Genomic DNA, 26470 nt, shown 5'->3' on the forward strand with positions numbered 1-26470 from the left:
GTAAATGTGTGTGGGAAAAGAGGATACATTTGCTTGGAAAACTTTTATTAATTTCAAGAGGAGGGATAATATCAGTATTGAAAGAATACTGATTTTGAAGATTTTCTGGTCTTTGGTAGAACTGCTGAATTTCAAGTTTGGAAACTTCACTTATAAGAAATAAACATTCTTATCTGAACAATATTATGTAGCTTTTGTTAAAAATATACATTTTTTGAAATAGTTTTGGCAAGAATATAAGACTTGTTAAAATGTAAGGTGCAGCAAACTCCAGGCTTCAATCCTTTTAAGTCAGAGTGCAGAAAGCAGCGTAGCTGAAGCACCTTGATGTCTGATTGCTACTGTAAGGGATGTTCTTGTTCTTCCACCTTGACATGTCCTTCCTGGCCATGTCCACCTCTGTGGTTTCACCAAACAGGAAACAGGCCAACCAGCTGAAAAGCTACCCCTCAAGTGGATTTCTGCCCAGTTAGCAGCTTGTGGCACCACAGTAGTCAGAGGTCCAGCATGGGTGGGAGGTGTTGGATAGGAGCTCACAGAGAAGCCAGGAGCAGAAGAAGAGAAGGACTGCTGTCCTTCCTGGCAGCATGCTCTTGGCTCAGCACAAATACGTGGCTGTGTGCCCCTTCAGACTGCTACAGACCACGCTTAGGGTGTCCCTGCCCCAAGCTTAGGTGGCTTATTTTGGGTCGTAATGGAGAAACTGAAACCGGGCGTGATTTGTTCAAGCCTTTCAGTACAGAAATAGATTTCAAATGAACAGCAGTAGTTGAATTAGCATAGCCTCAAACTGTGAGCGCCTGACTGCCAGTTCTTCTGCCTTTTTGAATGTTCTCAACAGAATCAACTGTGTGAAAATATTATGCAACACTAGCGTCCTTTTTTCAAATTGTGTGGTAGAAACGTGCTTTCCAGAGTAGTTTGGCAAAGCCCAATGTGCAAATACAAATCTGTAAGCATTTCAGCGTAGCCCATCTTGGTTCTTGTAGATAACTCATCCTTTTATTGGCCAAGTCCCTTTGGCTTAAATTTTTTTGTCCTTTTTGTGTTCTGTAGGATCTGTAGTATGATCATCAGTACAATGAGCCACAGCTCATCCGCTACAGTTCCATCCCTCCCAAGTGTTGTTTTTATTAATTTAATTAAAAGATTAGCCTAGCACCACCACTGCCCCAAGCTGGGACAGGTCTAGATGAGGGAGGGGAATAATTTGAGTACAATGGGTGTTTGTCTCAATTTTCCTGATTTAAGAGACTAGCATAACTTTTTTTTTTTTAAGTCAGAAGGATAGTTGGCAAAGAGAGACACTAAACTGAAAAGCAGTGCCTCCTGCTGTATACGTGTGATACTATCTGATGAGGTAAGACTATGTGCTGAAGTGTCAAAACTTTATTGGTCTATGTGATCAAAATATAGGTGAAGACCTGAAAGCCACTTTGTGATACAGTGAAGTGGAGTTTTTCATCCACCCCCACTGTGGTGCAGCCAACCACTTGACCTACTTTTTCTTGGAATGTGATTTTAAAGAGGTGAACTTGTACCACAGAGTCAGAGAGCTCCTAGGCTTGATCTGTACAGGCTTAGTGCTTGTGCACAGCAGTCCAAGCTGCTGCTTGAATTCAAGAGTCCCTAGATCCTATATGTCTGTAGATATATTGAAGTAGAGTTGGAGTTGGGTTGTATTAAGAGTACAAACACAACTATTACTAAGCTTCACCCAAATAAATTTTTCCTGTTATTTGATAGTTCACCTAAAGGAGAGACTGGATGACTACATTAAGCAGTGGAATGGCCTTGTAAAGGTATTTCGAAATGAAAGGAGAGAAGGTTTAATCCAGGCTAGAAGCATTGGAGCCCAGAAGGCTAAGCTTGGACAGGTAGGCTTAATTTTACACCTTTAACCTTTTTTTTTTGTCTCTAATATTAAGATATTTCAATGTAAAATAAGTTTACTTAAATCTTTGTGAAATTATTATTCATTTGGTTCTCTGTTTCTCTCTTTTGAAGGTTTTAGTTTATCTGGATGCCCACTGTGAGGTGGGAATTAACTGGTACGCACCACTTATAGCTCCTATCTCCAAGGACAGGTAATGCTCTCCTATGACTTCCAGTGCCTGGCCTCTTAGGAAGCAAAAGTCAAAGTAACAAACTTCACATATAAAATTAAAAGCAGTGTGCTGTATATCTATGTCAGCTTCTATCTGTATCAAACCATGTCAATATTTGTTGAATGACGTATTTACCGTCTCTCAGCATAAAAACTATGTGAGGAGGAAGGAGAACAGGCAAATAGATTTTCTGTTTCAGAAGGTTTCCTGAATATTTCGCTTAAAGTAGATTAAATATAAAACAGCACTTCTCTTCTGCAGTGATCACTGTTACAAAAATGTTCTATTCTAGCTGAGAAAGGGTGGTGATTAAATAAGGTTTTTATTTTAACTAAAGAAAACTTGTTATTTTTGGTAAAGGAAAAGTAATGGCAAAAGTTCTGATTTAATCAGGGTTTAAGTCACTGCCGTCTCACGAGTTTCATAAATTTGGGATTGCAAGATGTTCTAATCTGATTTCTGTGAAGCACTTGGGAGCATTGCCTCTAGGGGAGCAGGGCCCAGGGCTGAGTCCATCTGTCTTGCAAGGCCAGGTGTCTACAAGGACCTGTTGGCTGAAGTGCCTGTGCTGTGTTTGTGGGAACTGTGTGCAGCGATAAGAATGGGGATCCCATGGACTCCATGTCTGGCTGCTGCTCCCATGTGCTACCACGCTCCTAGTTTCGTAGTCAGGAGTGCGTGGGTTTAGGAAACCACAGGCTCGTTTAAACACTTTAATCTTATAAAGTAATGGTTTAATCCTAAAAAAGTATTTATTAACCTGTCATACTAGCAGAAGTTTCTTGAAAAGCCTTTTTTGTCTGTTTTTTAAAGGTCATAACTTAGCTTCGAGACCATATGTGGGTCAGAATACTAGATAGAAAATAAACATGCTCTGTGTACTTCCACTGAGGCTGTGTTGCTCTTAAACCTGACAAAAAAGGTGGGAGAAAAAGGCAGCTGAAGGGGCTCCAGCACTGCGTGTGGAGGTGCTGATTGCAGTTTGGTCACCAGGAAACTCATTTGGGAAAATCAGGGAGAATAACGGGATGACGTATTTTCATAGTTGAAAGTTGTGTATGAGAGATAACTCTGAGGAGCGCACTGTAAATTAAAAAAAAAAAATCTGTTGGAGGCTGTTGCTGAATGAGTACCAATAACACTTTTTTTTATCCGTAAAGGATTTGCAGCACAGTTGAATGGAGCAAACAGTGAACGTCCATATTTGCACTAGTGAAAGCTAACCTTTTATTATCTTATTGGCAGCTACGGTCTGATGTGAATAGAAGTTACAGAAAACGATAATACTGTAAGAACCCAAGCCCTCTAAAGGCTCTTCTGTTGCCTCCAGCAATTCTTTGCAAGAGGTGCACATAAAGGAAAAAGTATAAGAAAATTGATATGTTAGCATTTCATACCTATCTCTTCTGCTTTCAGAACCTCTTAAAACAGCAAGAAGAAAAGCCTCTCTTTTTTCTAATGAGGCATCGTTTCGCAGACAATGCTTGCAAGTGACTTTTCATATAAACTGCTTTATGAGATTAATAATTGATGGTGAAAAATTCAGATTAGCCGTATTACTCTTCTTAAATTGCATTTTGCTCTTTCTTTCCCTTCTGTAAACGTTTCAGAACTACATGTACTGTACCTCTAATAGATTACATAGATGGGAACGATTATTCCATTGAGCCACAGCAAGGTGGGGATGAAGATGGTTTTGCCAGAGGGGCCTGGGACTGGAGTTTGCTATGGAAACGAATTCCATTAAGCCACAAGGAAAAGTCCAAACGAAAACATAAAACTGAGCCTTATCGGTAAAGAGAGCTGTTTATTTACTGTGAACTGTAACAAATGAGTGTCTAAAGCCTTTCCTTCTTCCCTCCTCCCTCTTCTCCCACGAATCACGGTTGGCGCACGCATCCTCCGTGGGTCCCTGCGCATAACCACATCCTCCCCGCCACCATCCGCCACCCGCAGAACCACATGCACTGTGCCGCTTATAGATGTCATAGATGGCAACACTTTTAAGATTGTGCCGCAAGGGGGTGGTGACGAAGATGGGTTTGCTAGAGGAGCATGGGATTGGAGTATGCTATGGAAGAGGGTGCCCTTGGCCAAGCGAGAGAAGGAAAAAAGAGAGACAAAAACCGAACCGTATCGGTAAACGCTAAATCACTTACACGTTTCTTTTTTTCTTAAGTAGATATTGATCCACTAAATCTTGCATGTACACTTAAGCCTGAAAATATTCCTACCTCCGACCACGCCAGCTGCTTTGTTCCATCAGACCTGTACGCTGCAACCGATCTCTTGCTCCAAATGGCTTCACTACCTTCTGCTGCCTCTCCATTCCTGCTCTTGTGTGCTTAACAGGGTGTACATGGGAACAGCGGGGGGTTGTCTGCGGAGATAAGGCGCTGTATGAATTTGTTTCCAGGGAAAACTTTATTTAGCTACGATATTTTTAAGGAGCAGTGCTGGAAACAAAAGTGCTTATTTAACCATTTGGTTTGAAATAATGAGCATGCTGTGAGTATTTGTAACAGCTGGTAATGCATAAAATCTGTAGGATGCTGTCCTGGCTTGGTGCATGCGTACAGCTCGTGGGTTATGCACGTATATCAAAAGAATCCCTTTTGTCATGTTTCTCCCACTTGCTTCATAATAGATCACATCTGACAAAGAAGCATACTATTTGGGAATCTTGGCTAGATGTTTTCTAAGGTCTCGGTATGCTTGGGGATTTTACGTTTCACATGAAAAGAAAAAGAGAGAGAGAAAAAAAAATCCTTACTTTCTGGGAAAACTCCAATAATTTTTACACAGATTTTTTCTTCTGCTTCAGAGCAGGGTATGATTTCTTCCCAGCAAACAGAAACTGGCTAGAAGCTCTAGCTTAGGGTTTCTGGATTGCTTTTCAAGACTGGAAGGCTGTGGTTCTGCTGTTTTTTATTACTTTCCCCTTCACACTTAACTAATCGTGTTACTACATTTGAAAGCAATCTTCACATCTTCAGAGTCTAATGTCTTCTATTGCTTGTATATATGATTTAAGCACTGTAAGAACTTATGTTGGTAATTCCCTCTCCTCACCCGTGATTGTTCTTTGCTAAAATGGCAACACATGCAAGGAAGTTATGAAGCTTTGATCTGTTTTGTGTGCAACCTAAATAATACCATTTTCTGACAAGGCTGTCCACATTGGAACTTTAATATTCGCTTGGAGGGGGATAAACTATTTCAAACATCGCTGTTGTGTTCTGTGTTTACCATCCAAACAGGTCTTAAAATCCTTTAAACTGTTCCCAGAAACACACAACACATGTTCTCGGAATAGTTTAAAAGACGACTTTATTCTTAATACTACTTTGATAGTCACAATGCCCTTTCCAAAGAGAATTCCAAGTCGGTCGTGTCCGGGCTGCATGTGTTTTGTTGCAGCGATACTAAGACATGTAAGACCAAGCAATGGCTTTTCTGAGATAGGATTGCCTCATTAAAAAACAAAAAACTAAAGCAAAGCTGACAAAATGATCAACTTTCAGCAATGAGAGAAGAGCCCCCAGACAGATTTCCACCCTTTTAAGCCCCAGCCTAGTGGGGACTACAGGTTTATCCATTAGGGATTTTTAATATTTATTGATGCTTGGGTGGAAAATGCTTGGTATGGGTCCTGGAAATGGTAATTTTGATCAACATTTTGTATAATTAAGAATCTAGATATACAAAAATAAATCCACAACTTGGCTAAAAATGATACAGATGTCATTTCATGAAATCACTGAATGCTTATGACAAAGCTTTATGATCTTTCAGTGTATTGCCATTAATCTAATCTTTATTATATGTTATTGGTGAATTGCTTCCTTAATTGTTGCTTTCTGTGAACGTTCTCTGATTGTTTTGGCAGGAGAAGTTACACTGTATTCTTCTTCCAGGTCCCCTGCCATGGCTGGTGGATTGTTTGCCATCGAACGTGATTTCTTTTTTGAACTGGGTCTCTATGATCCAGGCCTTCAGATCTGGGGTGGTGAAAATTTTGAAATTTCTTACAAGGTAACGTTAAATAGTGAAAACTTTCATAGAATCCTAGAGTAATAGAATCAGAAACGTTGGAAAACACCTCCAAGATCTTCTAGTCCGGCCATCCACCTACCACCACTAAACCACATCCCTTAATACAACATCTAAATGTTTCCTGAACACCTCCTGGGATGGTGACCCCACTGCTCCTGCACAGCCTGTTCCAGTCCCTGACGGCTCTTGCCGAGGAGGAATTTTTCCTAATATCCAACCTGATGGTGTCAGTTTGGGAAGCTGTCCCTAAGTGTAGATTTTGGTAAGGATTTGGGATCACATGTGGGCCCGTGAATAGCTAGCCTGAAACCAGACGGACAGGAGGGGGAAAACCTGAGTGCTCGGTGTGTGTGATTGTAGAACAATGCTGTCTCTAAAGGAAGTGATCAGAGAACAGGCACCCTTCGATTAAAGCACAGATGCATGTAAAATAAACAGCAATGCAGCCAAGAGGTAAACTGCCCCGGTTTCCTCCTCCCTACTGTTTTTGTGGGTGAAAAATGGTCTCGTGCTTTTCAGAATTTAAAGAACTTCTCTTCAAGGGAAGTCTTCATAATTGAAGCACTAACTGCATAATTCATAATAGCCACAGATTTTATTTTCAATCCTAGGCATATGCACGCTCTTCAGTTAGCAGGAAATGTAAGATGATAATCATTAGCTTCTGGTATCTTCAGTATTCATAATGACTCAAGTGGCAGACAGCAGGAATCTGTTCCAATTAACAAACGAAAGAGGAGACATCGAATATCCTCAGCGGTGATCTCTGATACACTAACTGAATTCAGTAAAAGTACATTCAGCTCTTCCTCAGCTACTCTTGCTGCTGCTGATTTTGAGGAAAGCTCTGAGTGCATTTTCTCATCTGTAAATCCATATGCAAAAGACAGTTATTAAGGATGTTACACTTACAGGGTTTTTACTCTTCCAATTCCCCATCTTGGTTAGATTTAAATGATGATTGAAATTACATGCAGTAGTTTTGTAATTGAAGTGGATAGCTGTTGCTGATTATGTAGAGACCTTAAAATTGATTTCATGTAGATCAAAACCATTTATCGTTGTTGCATGCGGACTCCTAGATAGCAAATAAAATGTCTCTGTGTATCAGAGTTTCTTCATGTGTATTTTAAATCAAACTCTTAAGAAATTAATATAATGATAAAACGTGCACAATGAAGGAAATAAACTTTTGTGCCCATCTTTCCTAGTGATGTTAAGTCATACTTTTAATCTGGAGTCCAATCTTAATCTGGAATATACCTGAATTTACTTAGAACTAGGATTTGATTCTGCATTTTGAATTTGTCAAAGCTATGAGCAAATGAATTCAGTTCTTATAGGTATATTTTCTTTTCCCCATAAATAGATGGATTCTCCCAGGATGTGTGAGAGGAAGGAAATTTCAGAATGGGAACATACATTCTCCATTTTTATTTTCAGCTACTACAGCTGGAAAAAAATATACAAAATGAATCAGTTTGTAACAGATCTGTAACGGTTTGGAACAAAATAATTTGTTACCAAATTGTCCTAATCTTCTCCTAGTCTTTATTGAGAAAAACTTAAATCCATCTTAGTGATGGTGCGTGAATTACTCCAATAAAATCAAAATACTGCTCTGTCATTTTAAAAGTTATCCCACGCCAGATTTTGTTCTCTCATTCATCACCGTTGTTTTTAAAATAGCGATGGAATGAGAAAGCAAACTATTTTAAAAGCTCTTTGAAAAATTACTTTGATCAAGTAATTTTGTGGTGGAGTTGAAGATGTACTTGATACAGCCTTTCATTTCAGATCTATTATGTCCACGCTTACGTCTGAAGTAAAAAATACTGAAGTGTATTACACGGTTGGTATGGTAAGAAAAGTAGCTGGCATCTCTTTCACAATTTGCTGTGTGTTTTTCTGTCTTAAATTCCTGTACATGTTTATTAATATCCACATTTTTTCTTGATCTTGTAGATCTGGCAGTGTGGGGGAAAACTGCTGTTTGTCCCCTGTTCTCGTGTTGGACACATCTACCGTCTCCAGGGCTGGCAAGGAAATCCTCCACCCGTGTACGTTGGGTCTTCTCCCACGCTGAAGGTACTGATTTGTTGCAACCCTGAAGGTCTGTTGGTGCCAGATAGCAACAGATTCAAATAGGTCTATTTAAATTATCAGTAGTAGTTTAAAGAGCACTTTATCCGAAGGTGTTTATTGTCTGAAGCTGAGGTGGCCACATAGGAGAGCTACATAGGAGGGAAATCTTTGTGCCAACCCCAGTGTTTGTAAGAACAGACACTCCTGGAACCCAGCTACTTTCTTCACCCTTCCCCAGCATGGAGGTACAAATTACATTTCCTACAGCTTTCTCTCACCTCCCAGCCTTTGCTGAGCTGTGCCCAATTGAAGTGCAAGCAGCAGAAAGTGCCTGCCTCTGCTCTGGTGAGTGCAGCACAGTCCTGGGAGGTGGTGAGCATGGCTTTGCAACGCTCTGCTGGCTTGGAAGGATGGGAGCCCAGGTTCTCTCTGAGTTAGCAAATGCAGTTCCCTAGCATCTCTCGTACCTTTATAGCTGCATTTGTGAACAAAGAAACAGAGGATGATACCTGGGAAAATGGCATGCTTTGCACACGAAAGTCCATAATTCCTCTGGCGTCTTGTAGGTTAAAAAGTGTTACTGGAGCCATGACACTGAAAGTAGACATCACCTCACGGAAAGAGTGAGCAACCTGTCTGCATCTGAGGAGGGAACCTGAATCAAGAAAAATGGTTTCATATGCTTTTGTACCTACCAAAAGAAGGGCAAGGATAATTCTGTTAAGGTTTCCTATTACCTGGCTAAAAATTCCTCTTGTGCATTGTTTTGGCATTTGTATATTTATAAATTAAAGGCTCCATTCTTTATAAATTCCCATCCCAGAGCCATTGTACTAGCAGTTACTGGTGACGATGACTACAGATTTACAGGCTTAGAAACTGTGGCTTGAGCCAAGCTAACAGTTGTTTCTATTCAAAAGTGAATGTCTCAGAAAAGGCTCAGAGCAGAGACTAGCATGTACAAAATAAAAATATCCTGTATTAATATGGAGACATGATTAACATTTTGACCAAACTAACAGCAGGAGCGAGCAGTACCATGGAAGGTAGCTGGAAGTAAGCATAGCTGGATGTAGTGACAGAGAAAAGAGCAATGGGAGAAGAGATTGTAAATGATAGCTCCATTTTTCAATGCGGGTAAGCTTGTCTGAAATTATAAAACCATTCCATTAATCTGAAAAATACGATCATTTGTTCTGTACCTAAATTCCTTACATTATTCAGCTCGTCTGGATAAAACAAAACACTGCTGGGTGTTCTTAAATGATAAGGAGCTTCTCTGTACAGGGCAGTATGAAGGAATACCTTTCTCCCTCGTTAGGTGGGAGAAAGCTCCCTTTTATGTATAGCTTTACTTATTTAATTAGTGCTTCCTTAAACTAAAATAATAATGTGTTTTTAGTCAAATTTATTGAGACTGTTTTAACATTGTCACTAATGCTAGAATATCAGAACAAAAACATGTGCACCTAGACCACATAAAGCTAATTCAGAGATAAGAGCCATCAGAGCATAAGAAATAAATGTGAGGGAAACTTGTTCACCAGGCAAGCTATCCTTTTTTTCGCCTTCTAAAAGCATCAATAAACTACCTCACTTTAGATGCATGAGAATATAAAATTAAATTCATGGAATTAACATGTTTTTGTGTCTGACCTGTTGTGTGTGCACCGAAGTAGCAGTAATGTCATTCCTCTTCACAGAACTATGTCAGAGTTGTGGAAGTGTGGTGGGATGAATACAAAGATTATTTTTATGCCAGCCGGCCAGAGACAAAAGCACTGCCCTACGGAGATATATCTGAACTGAAAAAGTTCCGTGAAGATCACAACTGCAAAAGTTTTAAGTGGTTCATGGAAGAAATAGCATATGATATAACATCGTATTATCCCTTACCACCTAAAAACGTGGAGTGGGGAGAGGTATGTACAGCACATAACATGTTTTTATTTTTGGAGCATTCTTTTTAAAGTTGGGAATTCAAAACCATTGTTACTTGGCATCAACCTGAGAAGAGACTCTTTGGTTCCAGCTGTGCTAATGTAAATGGTGCCAGCCAGACAGCTGCAGAGAAATAACCAAAGGGCAAAATATTCTACTTTAAGAGGTGAGGTTTTGTTAATTAGCTCCACGCTTCCTTGATGGGTCATTCTTGTAACTGTCCCTTTCTTCACTTACGTCTAAAGATTTTTTTCTCCAAAATTAGACTTCAGTGCTTTCCAAAAGAAAAAAACAAAACAAAACAAAACAAAAAAACAACTTGTTTGTAACAGAGTATTGGCAAAAATTAATAGGTGATTTTTTTTTTTATGAAGGCTTACAGAATAGATCATGAAATACAGAGAGAGTACCTTCTAGCCCTGATTGCCTGGGATGTACTGATACCTGTACAGCCTTGGTAAATCCCTGTCCTGCATGTAATAACTTGATATGATTCTTTAATGTAATGAGTACGGCATTGCTAAATTAAGGGTGTGGTAACAATTTTGGCATTTTCACTTAGAGAACATTCAGCAAATGTGACAGTTTCACTTAACTGAGAGACAGAATGTTAGCAGGGGATGCAGGCCACCTCACTAAACTCTGCCACTTCTGGCTTCAAGCTAGCGCCTCCTTCACGCTTTCAAATGATGTTTTGGCTTTTTTCAGAAGGTTCCAGTTTTACCCTTCCTCTTCTATCAATTTCATTTTTGTAAATTGTGGAGGTAAAACCAGAAAATCATCTTGCTAGTAAGGGAGGAGTCCTGTGTCCCAACAAATTCATGATGAAATGGACCTGTTTTTCTAACTTCAGAAGAGCATTAGAAAATGGAGATGTATGCATGTTCATGTGATCAAGAACATGCCATCTCTGACTTCTCTGTGGAATTAGTGATAGAGAGCATACACGTGGTGGAAAGGGGTTATAGTCTTGTATCTGAGGAGCCAATCAACAATGTCACCATTATTTCATATCTGAAAGCTAACACAAAGCATCAAGTTAGTACGTTAGCTTGAGAGCCTCTTTTACATTCACAAAAAAGGTTAGAAACACTTGTTATACGTTGCTTCAGCAAGGTGAAAATATCGGAAGAGAACAAAATAATGATGGTCACCTTGTGAGAAACTGCCACTGATAAAAACAGATGGCTAAGGAGAAGGAACAGGAAAGACTGAAGTTCAGAAACAACTCCAAAGTTTCCTTCAAGTCTTCACTGGCTACCAGTTGTCTGACAGTATCTGAGATTTTTTTCCCATGTTTCCAACACTGCACTAATTGCATTCCCAAACCATCAGGAAAGGAAGTGTGTGTTTCATCTTCCTCAGGACTGTCAGGAAATCAGGCCTGTGCTCTGAACTCAGTCCTCCCAGCTTCCTTCTGCAGCCACAAAGGAGAAAGAGGTTCCTGCGAAGAAAAAGGGATTTGGCAAGAATGTTATTTGTGTCTTTGCAAAGCTATTTTTTGATCCTTTTGAGAGTAGAATGGAATAATCAGCAGCTGAGGCATGCTTTCCAACAGGAGTTTTACTCTTTGTCCTTTTGCCTCTGCCTGCCTCTCACCTGCTTTTTATTTTTTCCCCATGTAATTGCTGTTGCAGAACACGCTTCTGCACAGCCAGGCCAGGGGGCTGTGCTTGGCTGCAGCATTAATAACTACTGTTTGCAGCTTCTCTGCATCGAGTTCATCTCCTCACGTCTTCCAAAAGACGAGAGCAGTTTAACCAATCTGCTGCTTTATTTAGGAAGATCTGAGAGACTGAACATGCTTTAATAGCAGACTGAACAAATTAAAATACTTGGAAGTTCTGCATTTCAGTGTCATTAGTCTGGAACTGAGCTTCACAGCTCTAGTTTTATTGGTGCCATTTAACTCATGTAAGAGCCCACAGATTAGTCTGGGCAGCTAGTAGCTCCCATCTCCAACACGTAACATCATTATTTATGTGTCACTCACAGGTTTGCCTTGTATCTGTCTACCAGATAGCTGTCTCTGGTCTGAAAGAAAAGTGAGAATTTTCTGAACTCCTTCACGCTTGTTTTCCCACGAGAGGAACTGAATATACACAACCTATTTTTTCCAGATCAGAGGCTTTGAAACGGCTTACTGCATTGACAGCATGGGGCACACCAACGGCGGCTTTGTCGAACTTGGACCATGCCACAGAATGGGAGGAAACCAGGTAAGTGGCTCTGAGGCAAGCCTGAAAGAGAAGTACTTGCACTCGTGGATAATGGACTGTGTTTCTCTTGAGCCTTTGCATGAAGTCACTTCTGTAGTACCTACGAAACAGAGAGTTGAAGATTTTTCATAAGCATGCTGCCATTGTCAAAGTACAGAAATCTGAAAGTATTGTTACAAAATTGAAGGGAAATGAAGACCTTGTTTCTCAGTGAAGCGGGTACATGTGAAAGCAGCCATATCACTGCATTAGAGCAAGTGTAACTCTTAGCATTGCTGCTGATTTGTCATTTACCCTCACTTAATTATTAATCCTTAGGGAAACAGCTCCTCTTTCTCCAGCTCACTTATTTCACAGTGCTGTTTTGCTTTAATGAGAGTGTAAGATATTTCTGTGCCGCCGCTCCCCTTCCACCACAAGGGACAAACAATATTAATTTCTCTGCTTCGCTTACAAATTGACAGAACATATTTACTAATATCCAACCCATGCTACTATAGTGTTGGACCTATATCTTCACAAACCTGCACACGCTGCCAGGCAAGCATGCTGTTCTGTATTTGCATCTCCTCTTTCAGCTGGATGACTCTGCAGCACTTGCAGCCTTTGTTTATGTTGCTGGGGACTTGAACCAGGTGGCTTTTCTCACTGCAGTCTGAAATCACGTGCAGGACAGCGCTTTAAAAATCATATCTCCTTAATTCTTTGTAGGCCTTAGAAATGTCTCTTTTGTTTTGGTATTTAATGCAGAAGTTCCCTAAAATACCTGTTCTGTAGATGGTGCACACAGAGCATGTAGTAATTCTCTCATAAGAAGAAGCAAAGATAATGTTTTTGAACATGTTTTGTATGCTTAATTTGGTTTCCTCCATGTGTAGAATGCTGAAATGTTACTGTTTTCATATGAAATTACTGCCCAAGCCTTTACATAGATAGGGAGGTGATAGCCTTCAAATTACATGAAGGCTTCTAGCTGAACACTTGCAGAAATTTCCCAAGTAGGTTTCCCTTTGTTAGTATCATCTTTGTCTTGAAAGCTAAGCTTTTTCACTTCTAAATTGTAAAGCAAATTTATCCATCAAACTGAGCGTTTTGCTAGCAAAAATGTATTACCTTATGTTGAATAAAGAGCCCTCCTTAAAATAGGTGTCATAACACCGGAGAATATTTAGCATGATGGAGTTCTATTGATATGGCATTGTTTCTAAAACATTCTTCTAAGTCAGCTGTTAAGAAGATGCCTTCTTTTTCTTTTCATGTAGCTTTTCCGAATCAATGAAGCTAATCAACTCATGCAGTATGATCAGTGCTTAACTAAAGGACCAGATGGATCCAAAATTATGATCACACATTGTAATCTGAATGAATACAAGGACTGGCAATATTTCAAGGTATGGAACAGACATATGGGGAAAAGTAATTATCATTTGTGTCTTGTTTTATTACCCCTTTTCTATTATTACTCTGCGTGTATCAGAAAACAGAGACCTGTGACAAGATTAACTGAAACAAACAGAGGAAATGTTAATTACACTTTCCCAGAAAGCCATGCTTGCTGGAAAAACTTCCTCTAGAGAAAGGTGTTCTGCAGGCTCTCCTATTTGCTGAATTCTGAAGCAAAAATCTTGAAAGCAAACCTCCTGGTGCTCCATGTGCTGCCACAGGCGTTGTAGAAGTTAGCACTCGCCTCAGAGGAAGCAAAGAAGTGACTGTGTCCCTAAAAGCTCTACGTGCCACCACCCTGTGTGCACGTGTCTTTCTTTCAAGAAGGTTTCCTCACTGGGTGTCGTGAGAGGATGACTTAAATGCTGAGGTGCATTTAGCAGCTAGTGACCATATATCTAATTTGGGGATGTCTCAGTTGAAGTATTAGCCTGTTGAAGGAAGTCTACATAAGAATAGGTAAAAGTAGTGTTGTTACTCTTTGTCTTTCTGTGCTCTTTGCCTTTTTCAGTATTTCTTTCTCCTGTTCATTAACCGTTCTCTAAAAACACACTCTGTTGTGAACTATGGGTGTGGTGCTATTATAATGCTATTGCAAAATCTATGAGTTCTTAATAAAGACTAGGAACATTGCCTGCTACACATGCAAGGGCTGTTATGGGCTATTTAGTCTGTAAACCTCTATTAATTTTGAGTTCTGAAAGTCTAAGATCATATTTCTTTTCCTCTTAAAAAATGGGACTGAATTGTCTAAGGGTGATGTTACCACTGGATGTGGCCAGTGGCTCTGTGGCTTAGTTCTGTGTCTATCTTCTGTGCTGATTTTTTTTTGTTCACTCTACCTGGCACACTGCGTACATATCAGTTCGTTAGCTGGTTATCTGCATTGAGCCCATCTGGAAGCCACTACTAAATGCACTGAATTATATTTGTTAGCCTCAAAACCACCCCACCTTTTCTGTTATCTCCATTGAGCTCTGGAATCTCAAGCATCGTAATGCTGTTTCTAATGTCTTGTGCAGTTTAGATGGGCAAAGGTCTTTAAATCTGAAATCTAAAAATCAGAAAGGGGTGTTTCAGTGCCTACTGACTTTGGCTCTAGTATTGAAATAATATATAGCACCTGTTACCTCACCAGCCATTCTAGTGCATCCCAGCATGTTGCTCGGCTCTCCTCTATGCGTTTCATTTATGTGAGAAGATCCTCCCCAGTGGTACCAATTATGTAATCGATTGCTTATTACCACAAGTTATAAGGAAAGCCTGGTGGGCACAGTCTGGGCTGCAGAACAAAACTCGGACTGGCTTCCAGAAAAAATACAGGGAGGAGAAGAGGGTGAAGGGACCACCAAGGGTGTGTAACCAAGCAGATCTTAGGACTTTGGCACTCTGCTGTGCAGCGCAAAGGGTATGACTGTTTCTCCTAATGAGGAGGGTGTAAGGAATGAAATGCTTATGAACTGCTGAAAAATGTTGTGGCCTGCTATTCTCCTGCCAGGAGAAGTTATCTGGCCAGTCGATTGGTTCTGGAATGCTAGTACACGTGCCAGTCCGGTGAGCATAACATCTGTGCTACTGCATTTAGCAGCAGGGCTTTTGGTGGCCGGGCACACATCCGGAACGCAGCAGAGGTCAGCTCATGACTTCTGCTCTGACTTCCATTTACCTGTCCAAGCAGCGGAGCCACGTGTCCATCTCCACGATGGGCATGGACATCGAGTTGCCCCATTGTGTGATGTGCACATGTGTGTACAAGTGATGCGGCAATGGGAGAGGGAACCAGCACTCCATCATGTGCAGGAGGGAGCACGGGGCAAGGCTGTGCAGCCCCACTGCAGCAGGTTTGTTGCTGCTCCCTCACTTGGCACGATGCACGCAGCTGGGCAGTGGGACAGCCTGGAGCCAGAGGCTGCTTTGGCAAATTGGCTCTGCGAGAAGGGGGGATAAATGAAGCCAAACGTGAGTCTCAGCATGACCGTGCTCAACACAATAGATCTGCAGTTTCTGAAGCCATCTCTTGTTGCTCTGGAGGCCAGCCTTGCTCTCATCCCCTCTTTTCTTCCTTCAACCAGTCAAACAAGGAACGAAGTTGGTGCCTTTTCCCCAGCAGAGCTAATGTTGCTGTATGTGACAGCTAACCAGAGGAGGATTTGCCCGGCAAGGTCAGCTCTCGTAAAGCTGTCCTTGAGAGTTAATCTTTTGTTTGGGTTACGGGACAGATGAAAATGCTGCAAGTGTTTTAAGCACAGTTTTGCTTATTTTCTTAGCAGTTTGTTTCTGATGAGAAATGCAAGGCATTTCAAGTTGACCTACGTGCATCAAGCATTTCAGTAAAAATCCAAATAAGTAGTACAAATATGGAACTGATGTTTTCAGGGACCCTGAAACCTGGTTTTGTGACTGCAAATAGCTACATTACAGTTGTGAAGAAAACCAAAACCTGGTTTTTGGTTGCTGTGGTTGTTTTTTAAAATGTCCTTGGTGGTATTTTTGTTTTTTGTTTTTTTCCAGAATCTGCACAGATTTACACACATTCCTTCAGGGAAGTGCTTGGATCGGTCAGAAGTCCTACACCAAGTTTTCATTTCAGAGTGTGATTCCAGTAAAGCAACGCAGAAATGGGAAATGAACAACATTCTTAGCGTGTAGATGAACAGAACCTACCTACTGACACGTGCATTTGTACAGGACTGAAAATAGCCTGAAAACTGCTGCAATTATTAACTGTACATCTCCGAGCCTCCTGACTTGGATGAAGGACATAGATGAACTGTGACTATTACAATAACATTATCATCCGCAGTTAATGTTTACAAAACTGCTTTACCTTAAACTCTGTAGATGTTTACATCTTTTTGTTTTAAGACGTCGGTAACTTAAAGCACTCTTAGCTGTGTTTCATAGGAGCATAGTTAAAAGTGCTGTTGTCTTCTTTGGGATTACACTCAGGGGTCTGAAGGCAGTTTTTTTACACAAACTTGAAAAGGTTGGAGTAACCAGATTTTCATAGAACTTGGTGATGATCAACCTGTTGTAAATTTTTATTTAATTTTACATCTTACTAAGCACTGCCACAGGTTATTAGCCGGGGTGGCCTTCTCTCACAGTCATGCTGCTTTTTTGGAAGGTGAATTTCAACATATTTAGTGCCTCTTCCGTTTCTCTCTTTCACAAGAAAAGCATTTATTGGAAATCAGACAATGGATGTCACCACAGGCGGGGATCAGCTGTCCCACCCCACGTAATTACTGTGTTGCTGAAGACGGTTGCTCTTAGCAGCTGGGCTGCTTCTCAGCGGGCAGAAGCAGGGCTGCATGCAGCCACCCTGATGGGCCCCTTGGCTGTGGGTGCTCCAGAACCTCAAATCGGGGCCACCAGCCCACCTCTGCTCTGGTGTGCACGGGGCAGCAGCTGAGCGCCTGGCATGGAGAAAAGAGGAGCTCAGTGGCAAGGCTAGCACCAATGTGGTACGCTGGGTTTCAATGAAGCACCCTTGCAATTCCAGTCAGCAATTTATAAGCACTAACTTGCTAGTTCAAATCAGACCTTACATAAAAGTAAGAATAATAAATAAAATAATTAAAAAAAAAGAGAGATTAAAAAAAAGCTGCACAATTATTAAAAAAGAAAAAGAAAAATTCCAGCACTTCGTTTATATTGTTATTTTAAATGAAAATCACTTAGAGGTGAACTAAAACTTTTAATTAGGAAAAAAAATCCAGCTCGTTAACACATCTGCATACTTGTTTGAAAGGACATCTGTCCACTGTTTGAAAAGGTTTGAAAAGAGAAGTGGAAACCTTGAAACATTTATTCATATTAATTTTTTTCCGCTTTTTTTTTTTTTTCTTTTCCATTGGAAAATTTTCCTGAGGGATTACAAACACAAAATATAACCACTTGGTGCTATAGTGTACAGAACAGAGTGCGGAGAAGTTTCTGAAACCGTTCCGAATGGGAGCTCACGAGGACTCCCTCAGGAGTATAAGTACTCTGAATGAACAGAGAGGCGGAGGAGAAATGACTTATCCTCGCTTCCTCATTCGAGATTTTGTGACTGTTAAATGTTGACATCAGTGTACTGACTTAGAGTGAAGCCTATAACACGTCACACTATTAAGTACGACTAAATATTCCCTGAAACCTAGAATAGCGTTGCATGCAGCTTTCATCGGTGTTAACAAGGGTTGTGTATCATATATGGTGAGAGTTTGATTTTTCTAGGGCAGACTGCACTGATACATTGGCTTGGGATCTTTCCTAGTTTCTTTAAACTTCTCATCTATCCTTTCAGAGGTATGAAGAATAGAAAATAAAGGAGGGAGAAACTGGAAAACGGAAAATAAGGGTGTGTGTCGGTACTTTGCTCCTTGCGTGTATGAAAACTGACTCCATCTTTGTGTGCTGGGTAGATTAATTTAATCACGTTACTATGCATAAGAGAAAGAGTGGTGGCACATAAAGCTGTGCGTTCTAAATGGGTGTTTTGTGCAATTCATTAAAAGCTGATGCTGTGTGTGAGTACACATCTGTATGTGAGACCGAAACATGAGATCGTAAGAAGCTGTTGCTGTAATGTCTTTTTCATACTATAACTTGCTCGGAAAAAAAAAATAATAATAATTCCCATATTCTTGCTCTGTAAGTTGATGATAATATCACTATGCATTTCTACATATTTTATAAATTTGATTTATGCAGATTTTGATACACTGTATGTTTCTGTAGAAATTGTATAAATCTTTCAGAAATTTATTAGGGGGAAATCTGGGAAACATGTATATCTTATGAGTTGCTTGTTTTTTAGGTGAAGTAAATAAAATATTTGAATTTTTGGGGGTTTACTATATTTTTTACAGAGTAAAAAATGGATTATTATCTTTATAGGAACCCCGTATCTCTAAGTCTTGAGAATTTCTGTGTTACAAACTGACAAACATTAAAAGCGCTTTGTTTCACTTTTTACCTAGGTACCTTTTTGTCCTATCTGTGATGAGCGAGGAGTTTTTTATCCAGAGAAGTCAGGAGTGAATTTCTCACCGTGAGTTGTCATGTGGATGTACTTAGATTTTCGTACTAACTACGCTGATCTATTTAGGTTAGACTCAATATGCTCACAGGGAAATAGAAAGAGGTAAAAATAAAAACACGAGAGTGATTTCTGAAGTACAACAAAAGGTCCTGGTAAGAGAAAAAAGAAAAAAAGCAGTCTGCACAACCTGTGTGTTTTTCACAATGTTGCATTGTTCTGTGATTATTCTGAACAATCGTGTGGACGAAGGCTCTTCAGCAAGGTAATGGCATAGCTTATGGTAATGGCATAGCTTATGGTAATGGCATAGCTTATGGTCTGGCAGACCTTGACTGATGAAAAATGCAAATTCCTTCCATTAAACAGGTGCACTGCGAGGAAAGGATCAAAGGCTGGAAAAAGGATTAAGAGATTATTTAAACACCAAGATGAAAAGGTAGGCATGCACGTTAGATCCCTTCGAATTCTTGTTACGAATATACTTCACTGAAAAGAAATGTGATTGCTTTAGGGAGAAACGTGCCATGTGTGAGCTGGAGGGCAGGTAAAGCAGGGCAAGGGGCTGTGGGTACCGCCGGTCCCATGCGTGCGATCGCTCAGTGTGGAGGCAGACCTACCTTCGTGGGTTGCCAACTCAGATGACCAGACGTGGAATTTGCACCCTTTCTTGTGCAAGAGAAACATCTCCTGCACAAGCAGTCTCAGGAGCAAAGGGTGGGAGAAGAAGAGCAGTACCTGTATTAATGTTAATATAGAAATACCAGGAAACTTTGTCTCTATTGCACAAAAGCAAAGAATGTTCTGATTTAGGATAGGAACTGAACAAAAGAAATGTGAAAGTACATGCAAGAGCAGCCAGAAATCCCAGGTAGCGCAGTAGCCTTGTTTCCCTCAGCAGGATTGGTGTGGTCAAGCAGCACAAGGCAGAGTGAAAGGAGTGGGCAAGGATACCTCTCCCTTTCTGGCGATTTTGAGGACTTTAAGCTAGAAACTGTGTTTTCTATGTAGTATTCCAGAATTTGTCTGGCCACTTTTTGAATCTGGACAGACACTGGTCATCCATCACATGTGATTACACAAAAAGATTTCCAGTTTCCTTAAGAGAGGCACTGGCATTGCAGTTCATTCCCCTGCTGAGACAAATCAGCGAGACACAGAAGAATGATGATCTTAGTAATGATCTTGATTCCCAGGGGAAGAATTAGTGCTAGGTCAGTGCTGGGTTCAGCTAGCCAGCAGCTGGCTTCAAGATGGCAGTACTGACAAGAATGTCATCACAGCACATTTTTCAAAAGACCTTTTGGAAGGATGTGGTCTTTTCTATGGGAAGTTACTTGACCATGCACTTACAGCTTGTCCATTCAAATGTCATTCCTTCAGCTCTGCCGATGAGCCCTCTTACAGATATGACTTCAGCAATCGATGTTTGGATTAAGAGACTTTGAGAATAGCCAAATAACTTGTAGATGAAGCACGAGATTTCCTGGCCAAAGGACACTGTATTCAGTCCCGGAACAACAAGAGTCTCTCCAGTAGTGAGGCCGAAGTTACCTCAGGATATCTGGCTGGAGCAGCCTATGGGTTCACTTACATATAGCTGGCCCATGACAGCTCTTGATTATACTGATTAAGATAAAATTGTGTCTGCTTGTCTCTGTCGCTGAGCAATAAGTAGTAGATAATATACCAGTTTAAGGTACAAGGTTCTTCTGATACACCATTAGTAAATAGATCAACAGAACGTCAGGTGAGCAAAGATAGTACTCCTATTTCATTTTTTTTTTGGCTGATTTTCTCTCCGTGCCCATTGATGATTCCTTTGTTGCAATTTGTGTTTTAAGCCTGTATATATTGCATTCAGTTCTCATGTCCATAGCTGTTTTGATCAAGGTCTTCCTTTTGAAAACAAAACAAAACCGTGCTTCAGATTATAGGGTTCTCTTGGGAAAAGTAAGACCAACTTTATAAATAGGCTTTGCCCAAGACGTTGGTCTGAGAAAAATGAAACCTTACATTTCTTCAGGAAGAAGGTAATGAATTCATAAACAGTTCTTGCTTTTTTCCTTATTCCTTTATCTAATAATGCCCGACGTGCTGTTTGCTTTTCTATAAACATCCATTATGTCTTCACAGAATCATAGCTCCAGCATCTCCTCCAGACAAGTATAATGTGGTTTATTGTCCATCCTCATTACCAATGATGCAAACATTAGGCATTTTCTTTTCCCCTTTGCATGTGTTAGGGGAGCACATAGTAACATGTAATATCTTTTGTACTAAGAGCATATTTCACCTTCTGTTTAAATCACGCTGCCTTTGCTGTTCTTCACAGTTAGTTCCCATCTCTGCTGCAGTACCGTTCACCACTTTTCTACAAATGATTTACATACATATCGATTAAACAGGCTTCAGTAGCCCTTAACACAACCTCCGAAATAATCTGTGGGTTTTCACAGGTGATTTGCCCCCACTGGTGAAACTGATGACTAAATCCTATTCTGTCCCAGTGTTTTAACCAGTCACTTGTTAAGAGCTTCAGTGATGGCTTCCCTTCTTTTATGAGGAGTCTGTGGGGAAATTCAGATGGAGCAGACATACCTGATCACCCTAGCTTCTTTTTGACCATTTTTTTTTCACTTCTTTCTATTTTCCTGTGTACAGGACTTCCACTCACGTCTTTTTTAGCTGTTCATTCAGAAATTCTTATCTATGCTATGAGAACTTCTTAGTTTGCCATATGGATATATGGGTCTGAAGTGCCCTGTATCTCCAAGGAATACTTTCTAAAAATTAGCATCATATTTGTGACCTTCCATTCCTCTAGTACTAAGGCAGTTTTAAGTGGAAAAAAACCCAACCAGACCCACATATAAAGTACAGTTAAGGGTTCAGCCATTCCATCCTTGAGTTTCTTTAGAACTCTCGGATGAATACCATCTGTCCTGTCATTTCAAGTCAAAACCTTTTACAGTCGGATTTGAGACAGATGCTCCACCATGCCGCCTCCATTAAAAACCCTGTCATGAGAACTTTCTGAAACCCCTCCACAAGGTTTAAAAGAAAAAAGAAAGAAAAAAGCTTTTTTTTATTTTCCTGAAATCTACTCTGAACACTGATTTTCTGTCGTAATCATCTTTCGTCCCATGAGGGCTGTTCAGTAGGCCTCCTAGTTCTTACGTTCATGGAAGTTATTAATCCATGTGCTTTCTCAACTTGTCCTGCTCGTATTTTTTCCCTGCTGCACACTGCTGTATCTGGTTGTCAGAGCGAGTTTCTTCTGTGTTACGGGTTTGGAAATAACTTGCAAGGGGGAGAACCGTTTTTATTTGTTAGTTGTTACCTTTGTTATTCCTTCACACGGGCTCTTTATTCCTGTCAGTCTTGGGTTTGGAGCGAGGTGGATTTGAAGCTCAGTTAGCCACTAAGTGAAATTGAACCCCAAAAGTCTTCACCTCGCTGAGGAAAATATGGGAATATGCACCTCGAGATGTGCTCTTCACCTCTTAAGAACAGTTGAAGGGTTGTATTTTGTTGCAGTTAAAAGCCTTGGAGCAGAACTAAAAACATTCCAAGTTATCAAACTGGTTGATTTACCAGTTTTGGAGTTTTTTTTTAACCTGCCACCTCAACAAATTAAATGGAGTGTCTGTTTAGCTACGGAACTTTCAGTTTTCCCTGTGTAAATAAGATGCCTTATTATTATGTATTCATGCCACATTTGAGTAAAAATCTCAGACCATAAAACAGTGCAACTTGTGCTACTGTTGACCCTACAACCAGCAAGGCACCAGGAGCAGGTGGTTCTTCACTAAGCCCTCCTCTTCCTTGCAGGGATCTGACTCCTGGTATGTGGGAACATTCCAACATTTTTCATGCTGCTTCACAAGCTGTGTCGTTTACGAGAAGTCACTACTACTGGGGGCCGAGGGGGGAGAGGGAAGGAAAGTGGGGATCAGGCAAAGAGTGGCACAGGGGGACACATCAACTGCAACTAAAGGTGGTATGTATGAAAGAGCGTGACTTAGAGAGAAAACTTGAGATCCCGTGGATTGCAGAAGTTTAGAGTGCTTGAAGGGACCTGCCAGAGTAAGGCTCCCTCCCTATCAAACATAACAAATAGCACAGTAATCATGTACAACATTTTATTACAAAATTGTTAAAAAAAGTAATACAGTGAATATACTACAAAATATAAGATCAGCTATTAAGCTACCTCCTTTATTAGCTAAAAAAACCAAAACAAAAACAAAACACCTGGCTATCATTCACTGAATTTCAACAAAACCATTAAATATGCAGAAACATTCCACAACTTTTTCTTTTAAAACTGAACTGTAGCAGCACTCAGCTACTACTTACATTAGAAATAGAGGTCTCCCTACAAAGAACCACGTTACCTATACACAAATCTGTACAGATTTTTATACCGAAGCTAACAATGAGCTGCACTTGAGTTCACATTCTTAGCAAAATATTGAATTTTGAGCATAAATCTTTACAGCAGGACATTCATTTACTCCTCATCCTCATCTTCTTCTTCTTCCTCCTCTTCCTCCTCCTCCTCCTCCTCTTCTTCTGGTTCCGCTTTCTTCTTAGATCCTGCAGGCCTCCCTGGGCCCTTTTTTCCCACATCACTCTTGCTCTTGGCACGATACGCTGCAATATCCTGCAAGAAAGATGCTGCTTAGTTGCTGGGGATGCAACTCTGACAACCATCGTGTACCACCACGATAATTTAATGCCACAGTACACGTGGAGAAGCGGGTTTTCAGCCGTAGGACTTCCACGTTTTCAGCTTCTGGTGAGAAAACATACATTAATCCATACAGTTCTATGCGTTTTATGGATGCAGCGTGTTAGAACACGACAGCACGTTTTCCCAAGTAGGTGACCCATTTTTCTGGAAGCAAAGCGCTGATAAAACTCCTCAGACATACAGAAAACTGCATTCAGGTTCCTCGCCACAGCTTTCCACGCGTGCGGAAGCCTGACAAAGCTCAGTGCACACGTTTGGAATTGTGAACCGACTGCATGGAGGTTAGGTGCAAAACAGAAGTCACCTTTACAGCGACTCCTACATCTTTAACGACTACTGTGTTATTCTCACCGTACCTTTTCGTATTTCTCCTTTAGCTTTGCAGCCTTCTGTTCGTAGGGCTGCTTGTCTTTGGCTGACTGTTCGGACCACATTTCCCCTAACTTCTTCGCCGTGTCTCCGATGGACAAGCCGGGATGATCGGTTTTGATTTTTGGACGGTGTTCGGAACAGAAAAGGAAGAATGCAGATCTGAAACGAGTAATTTAAGCAAGTAAGAGGCTAGCACAACGCACGCTGCGGGGCTCTTTTGATCCCAACAACACTCACGGTGGTCTTTTAGGAGCGTTGGGGTCCTTCTTCTTTCCCTTCTTCTCTCCTTTGGGAGGAACGTAGTTCTTCATCTCCCTGTCGTAGCGAGCTTTGTCTCCCTTGGCCATCTCCTCGAACTTGCCTTTCTCCTTGCTGGACATGGTCTGCGGACACACGCGAGGGGGAGGCGCGGGATCAGAGGGCGCCCCGCCGCCCCCCACGGCCGCGCAGCAGCCGCCCTTCCACCGGGCTCACCTTCCACCGCTCCGAGCACTTCCGCGAGAACTCGGCGAAGTTGACAGACGAGTCCGGGTGCTTCTTCTTGTGCTCCTCGCGGCACGTCTGCACGAAGTACGCGTACGAGGACATCTTGCCCCTCGGCTTGTTGGGGTCGCCCTTGCCCATGGCGCTCGGCGGCGGATCCTGAGGGACGAGGGCGGGAGCGGCGCCGTGAGGGCGGCGCTATTCCCGGGCGGGCCCCGCCGCGCTCCCGCCCCTCTCCCGCCGCTCCGCCCGCCCCGCCTGGGGCCGGCCCTGCCCCGCGCTGCCCCGCCGCCCGCTCGCCGCCCGCCGAGCCCCGCACGCCCGCCCGCTCGCCGCCCTCCGTGGCGGCCCGGCCCCTCCCGCCGGGACCCGCCGCCCGCTCGCTCCTCCCCACCCCTCCCGGCGGTGCGGCGCATCCTTGCCTGGCTGAGCGGCGGCGACGCGGGCGCTGCTCGGTGCGCGGCTCGTGCGGACTGCTTTCCCGGCGGCGCACTTACAGCCTCTTGTTTTCCGCAGCCCCTGCCCGCCACAGCAACTTGAGCCGCCTGCGCCTCGGAGCCCGCCCACCGCCGCCCATTGGTCGCCGCGCCGGTTCAAACTGCCCGAAGCCCCGCCCAACCCGGATTCGGCCGGCGCTGATTCGGCCGCCGCGTGGTGACGTCACAACCGCGGTTAGGTCGCGCGCGGGGAGTCGTTAGCTCTCATACTCGCTGGAACCGGTTGGGGTGAGCAGAGAGGGAGGGGGGGCGGGGGGCGGGGCTAAGGGCGCCGGGCTGCGATTGGCGGAGGCGGACGGTTTAAAAAACCGCGGGGGCGGCTGCTATTCGCCGCTGGGGTCCGCGCGCGCTGTGATTGGGCGGAGCGGGATGCTGCGGCGTGGTTTAAATATACAAAGCCCGGGAGGGCGCAAAAGGAGGGGAGCAGCGGCCGGAGCCGGGCTGTGCTGCACAGCGCTGCCGCCCGCACGGGGTAGGGCGGGCCGCTCCCGGGATGCCGAGGGGAACGCGTGTGCAGAGGCCTGGAGAGAGGCTCTGTTAGGAGCGCTGGATGAGAAGCAGCTGTCGGTCCGGCCCTTCGAGCTCCCCTTTCTTCGTTCTGACAAACGCGTTGTAACGTGGGAACGCGCACCTCCTCTGTACCTCTTTCACGTTGAGCTTTACGTGCTTGCTCGAGCTGCAGCCCTGAAAGGCGATGCCCACTGATGCTCTGAATCCTCTTCAAAAGCAGCGTGAATTGGCAGAGCTGTGTGTGCCCTTGGCAGGTGTCAAAGCCTGTCTGAAGCTGCTGATCAGGGCTCTTACAGCACTTACTTCTGCGGCTGCTCCTTCTAATAAGAGTGTAACCTACAAACGGACCTCACGCTTATCCTCTAAGATAAACACTGATGCAGGGGACGTTCTGTGTTCCAGTGTTTTATTGCCATAAACCAACCCATTACCCTCAGTAGTGAAATGATGCCGTCAGTTCTGTAGCAGTGAACTCGGTGACGGCCGAGCTGCTTTGCAAGGAGTGCTTTATTTCTTTATGCGTGGCCTTTACAAATAGTTTTACTTCGTGTATTGCTCGGAAAGCGTGACTTTGTTTAGTGAATTCAGCTGCCAGATGGTTGCTCGTTTGCTTTGTGGCCAACCACCTGCGTATGACAGTTTCTTGCAGAGTGCTTTCTGGTTAATAAAATCATTTGGTAGGAGATCCTAGAATACTAATGTGTGCAGAACGAATCATCATACAGCCATTACTGTGTCTCATGTAAAAAAAAAAAACAAAACAAACACATTTTTTCTGCTCAACAGACATACCCAGAACTCCGTATTGGGCCGTTCAAACGAGAACAAAGTAGCACTATCTCTTGCAATAAAATATTCTGATAGTTCTTAAAACAAACAAACAAAAAAAAATCATGTAAGACTACTATATGTATTTTTTTTAATTATTTCTCTTCATATCACAACTTCACGTGAAAACTTTACTCTGC

At 42.2% G+C, this 26470-nt stretch overlaps 2 protein-coding genes across 4 annotated transcripts in view; one reads left to right on the forward strand and one right to left on the reverse strand.

Annotated features, from left to right (window-relative positions):
* Positions 1-17422, forward strand: part of GALNT7 (polypeptide N-acetylgalactosaminyltransferase 7) — a 63224-nt gene extending 45802 nt beyond the window's left edge. Inside the window, exons 4-12 of one of the 2 annotated variants that reach the window (XM_065736577.1) lie at positions 1747-1877; positions 2008-2087; positions 3719-3901; positions 6026-6143; positions 8130-8252; positions 9953-10171; positions 12311-12409; positions 13672-13800; positions 16364-17422. In XM_065736577.1, the coding sequence (XP_065592649.1) occupies positions 1747-1877; positions 2008-2087; positions 3719-3901; positions 6026-6143; positions 8130-8252; positions 9953-10171; positions 12311-12409; positions 13672-13800; positions 16364-16501 (1220 nt within the window). In that variant the 3' untranslated portion in view covers positions 16502-17422. Of the gene's footprint in view, positions 1-1746; positions 1878-2007; positions 2088-3718; positions 3902-4064; positions 4248-6025; positions 6144-8129; positions 8253-9952; positions 10172-12310; positions 12410-13671; positions 13801-16363 lie in introns of both variants that reach the window. The other variant, XM_065736576.1, reaches the window with a different exon arrangement.
* HMGB2 (high mobility group box 2) overlaps positions 1-25059 on the reverse strand; it is a 397943-nt gene extending 372884 nt beyond the window's left edge. Inside the window, exons 1-5 of one of the 2 annotated variants that reach the window (XM_065736588.1) lie at positions 24918-25059; positions 24487-24654; positions 24250-24395; positions 23997-24171; positions 23126-23550 (exon numbers count right to left, since the gene is read on the reverse strand). In XM_065736588.1, the coding sequence (XP_065592660.1) occupies positions 23398-23550; positions 23997-24171; positions 24250-24395; positions 24487-24636 (624 nt within the window). In that variant the 5' untranslated portion in view covers positions 24637-24654; positions 24918-25059 and the 3' untranslated portion in view covers positions 23126-23397. Of the gene's footprint in view, positions 1-23119; positions 23551-23996; positions 24172-24249; positions 24396-24486; positions 24655-24917 lie in introns of both variants that reach the window. The other variant, XM_065736586.1, reaches the window with a different exon arrangement.
* Positions 25060-26470: the final 1411 nt, after the last annotated feature.

This window comes from Cyrtonyx montezumae, unplaced genomic scaffold (assembly GCF_038088225.1).
Source record: "Cyrtonyx montezumae isolate F1298 unplaced genomic scaffold, pur_monq_1.0 scaffold_2, whole genome shotgun sequence".
Classification (NCBI taxonomy): domain Eukaryota; kingdom Metazoa; phylum Chordata; class Aves; order Galliformes; family Odontophoridae; genus Cyrtonyx; species Cyrtonyx montezumae.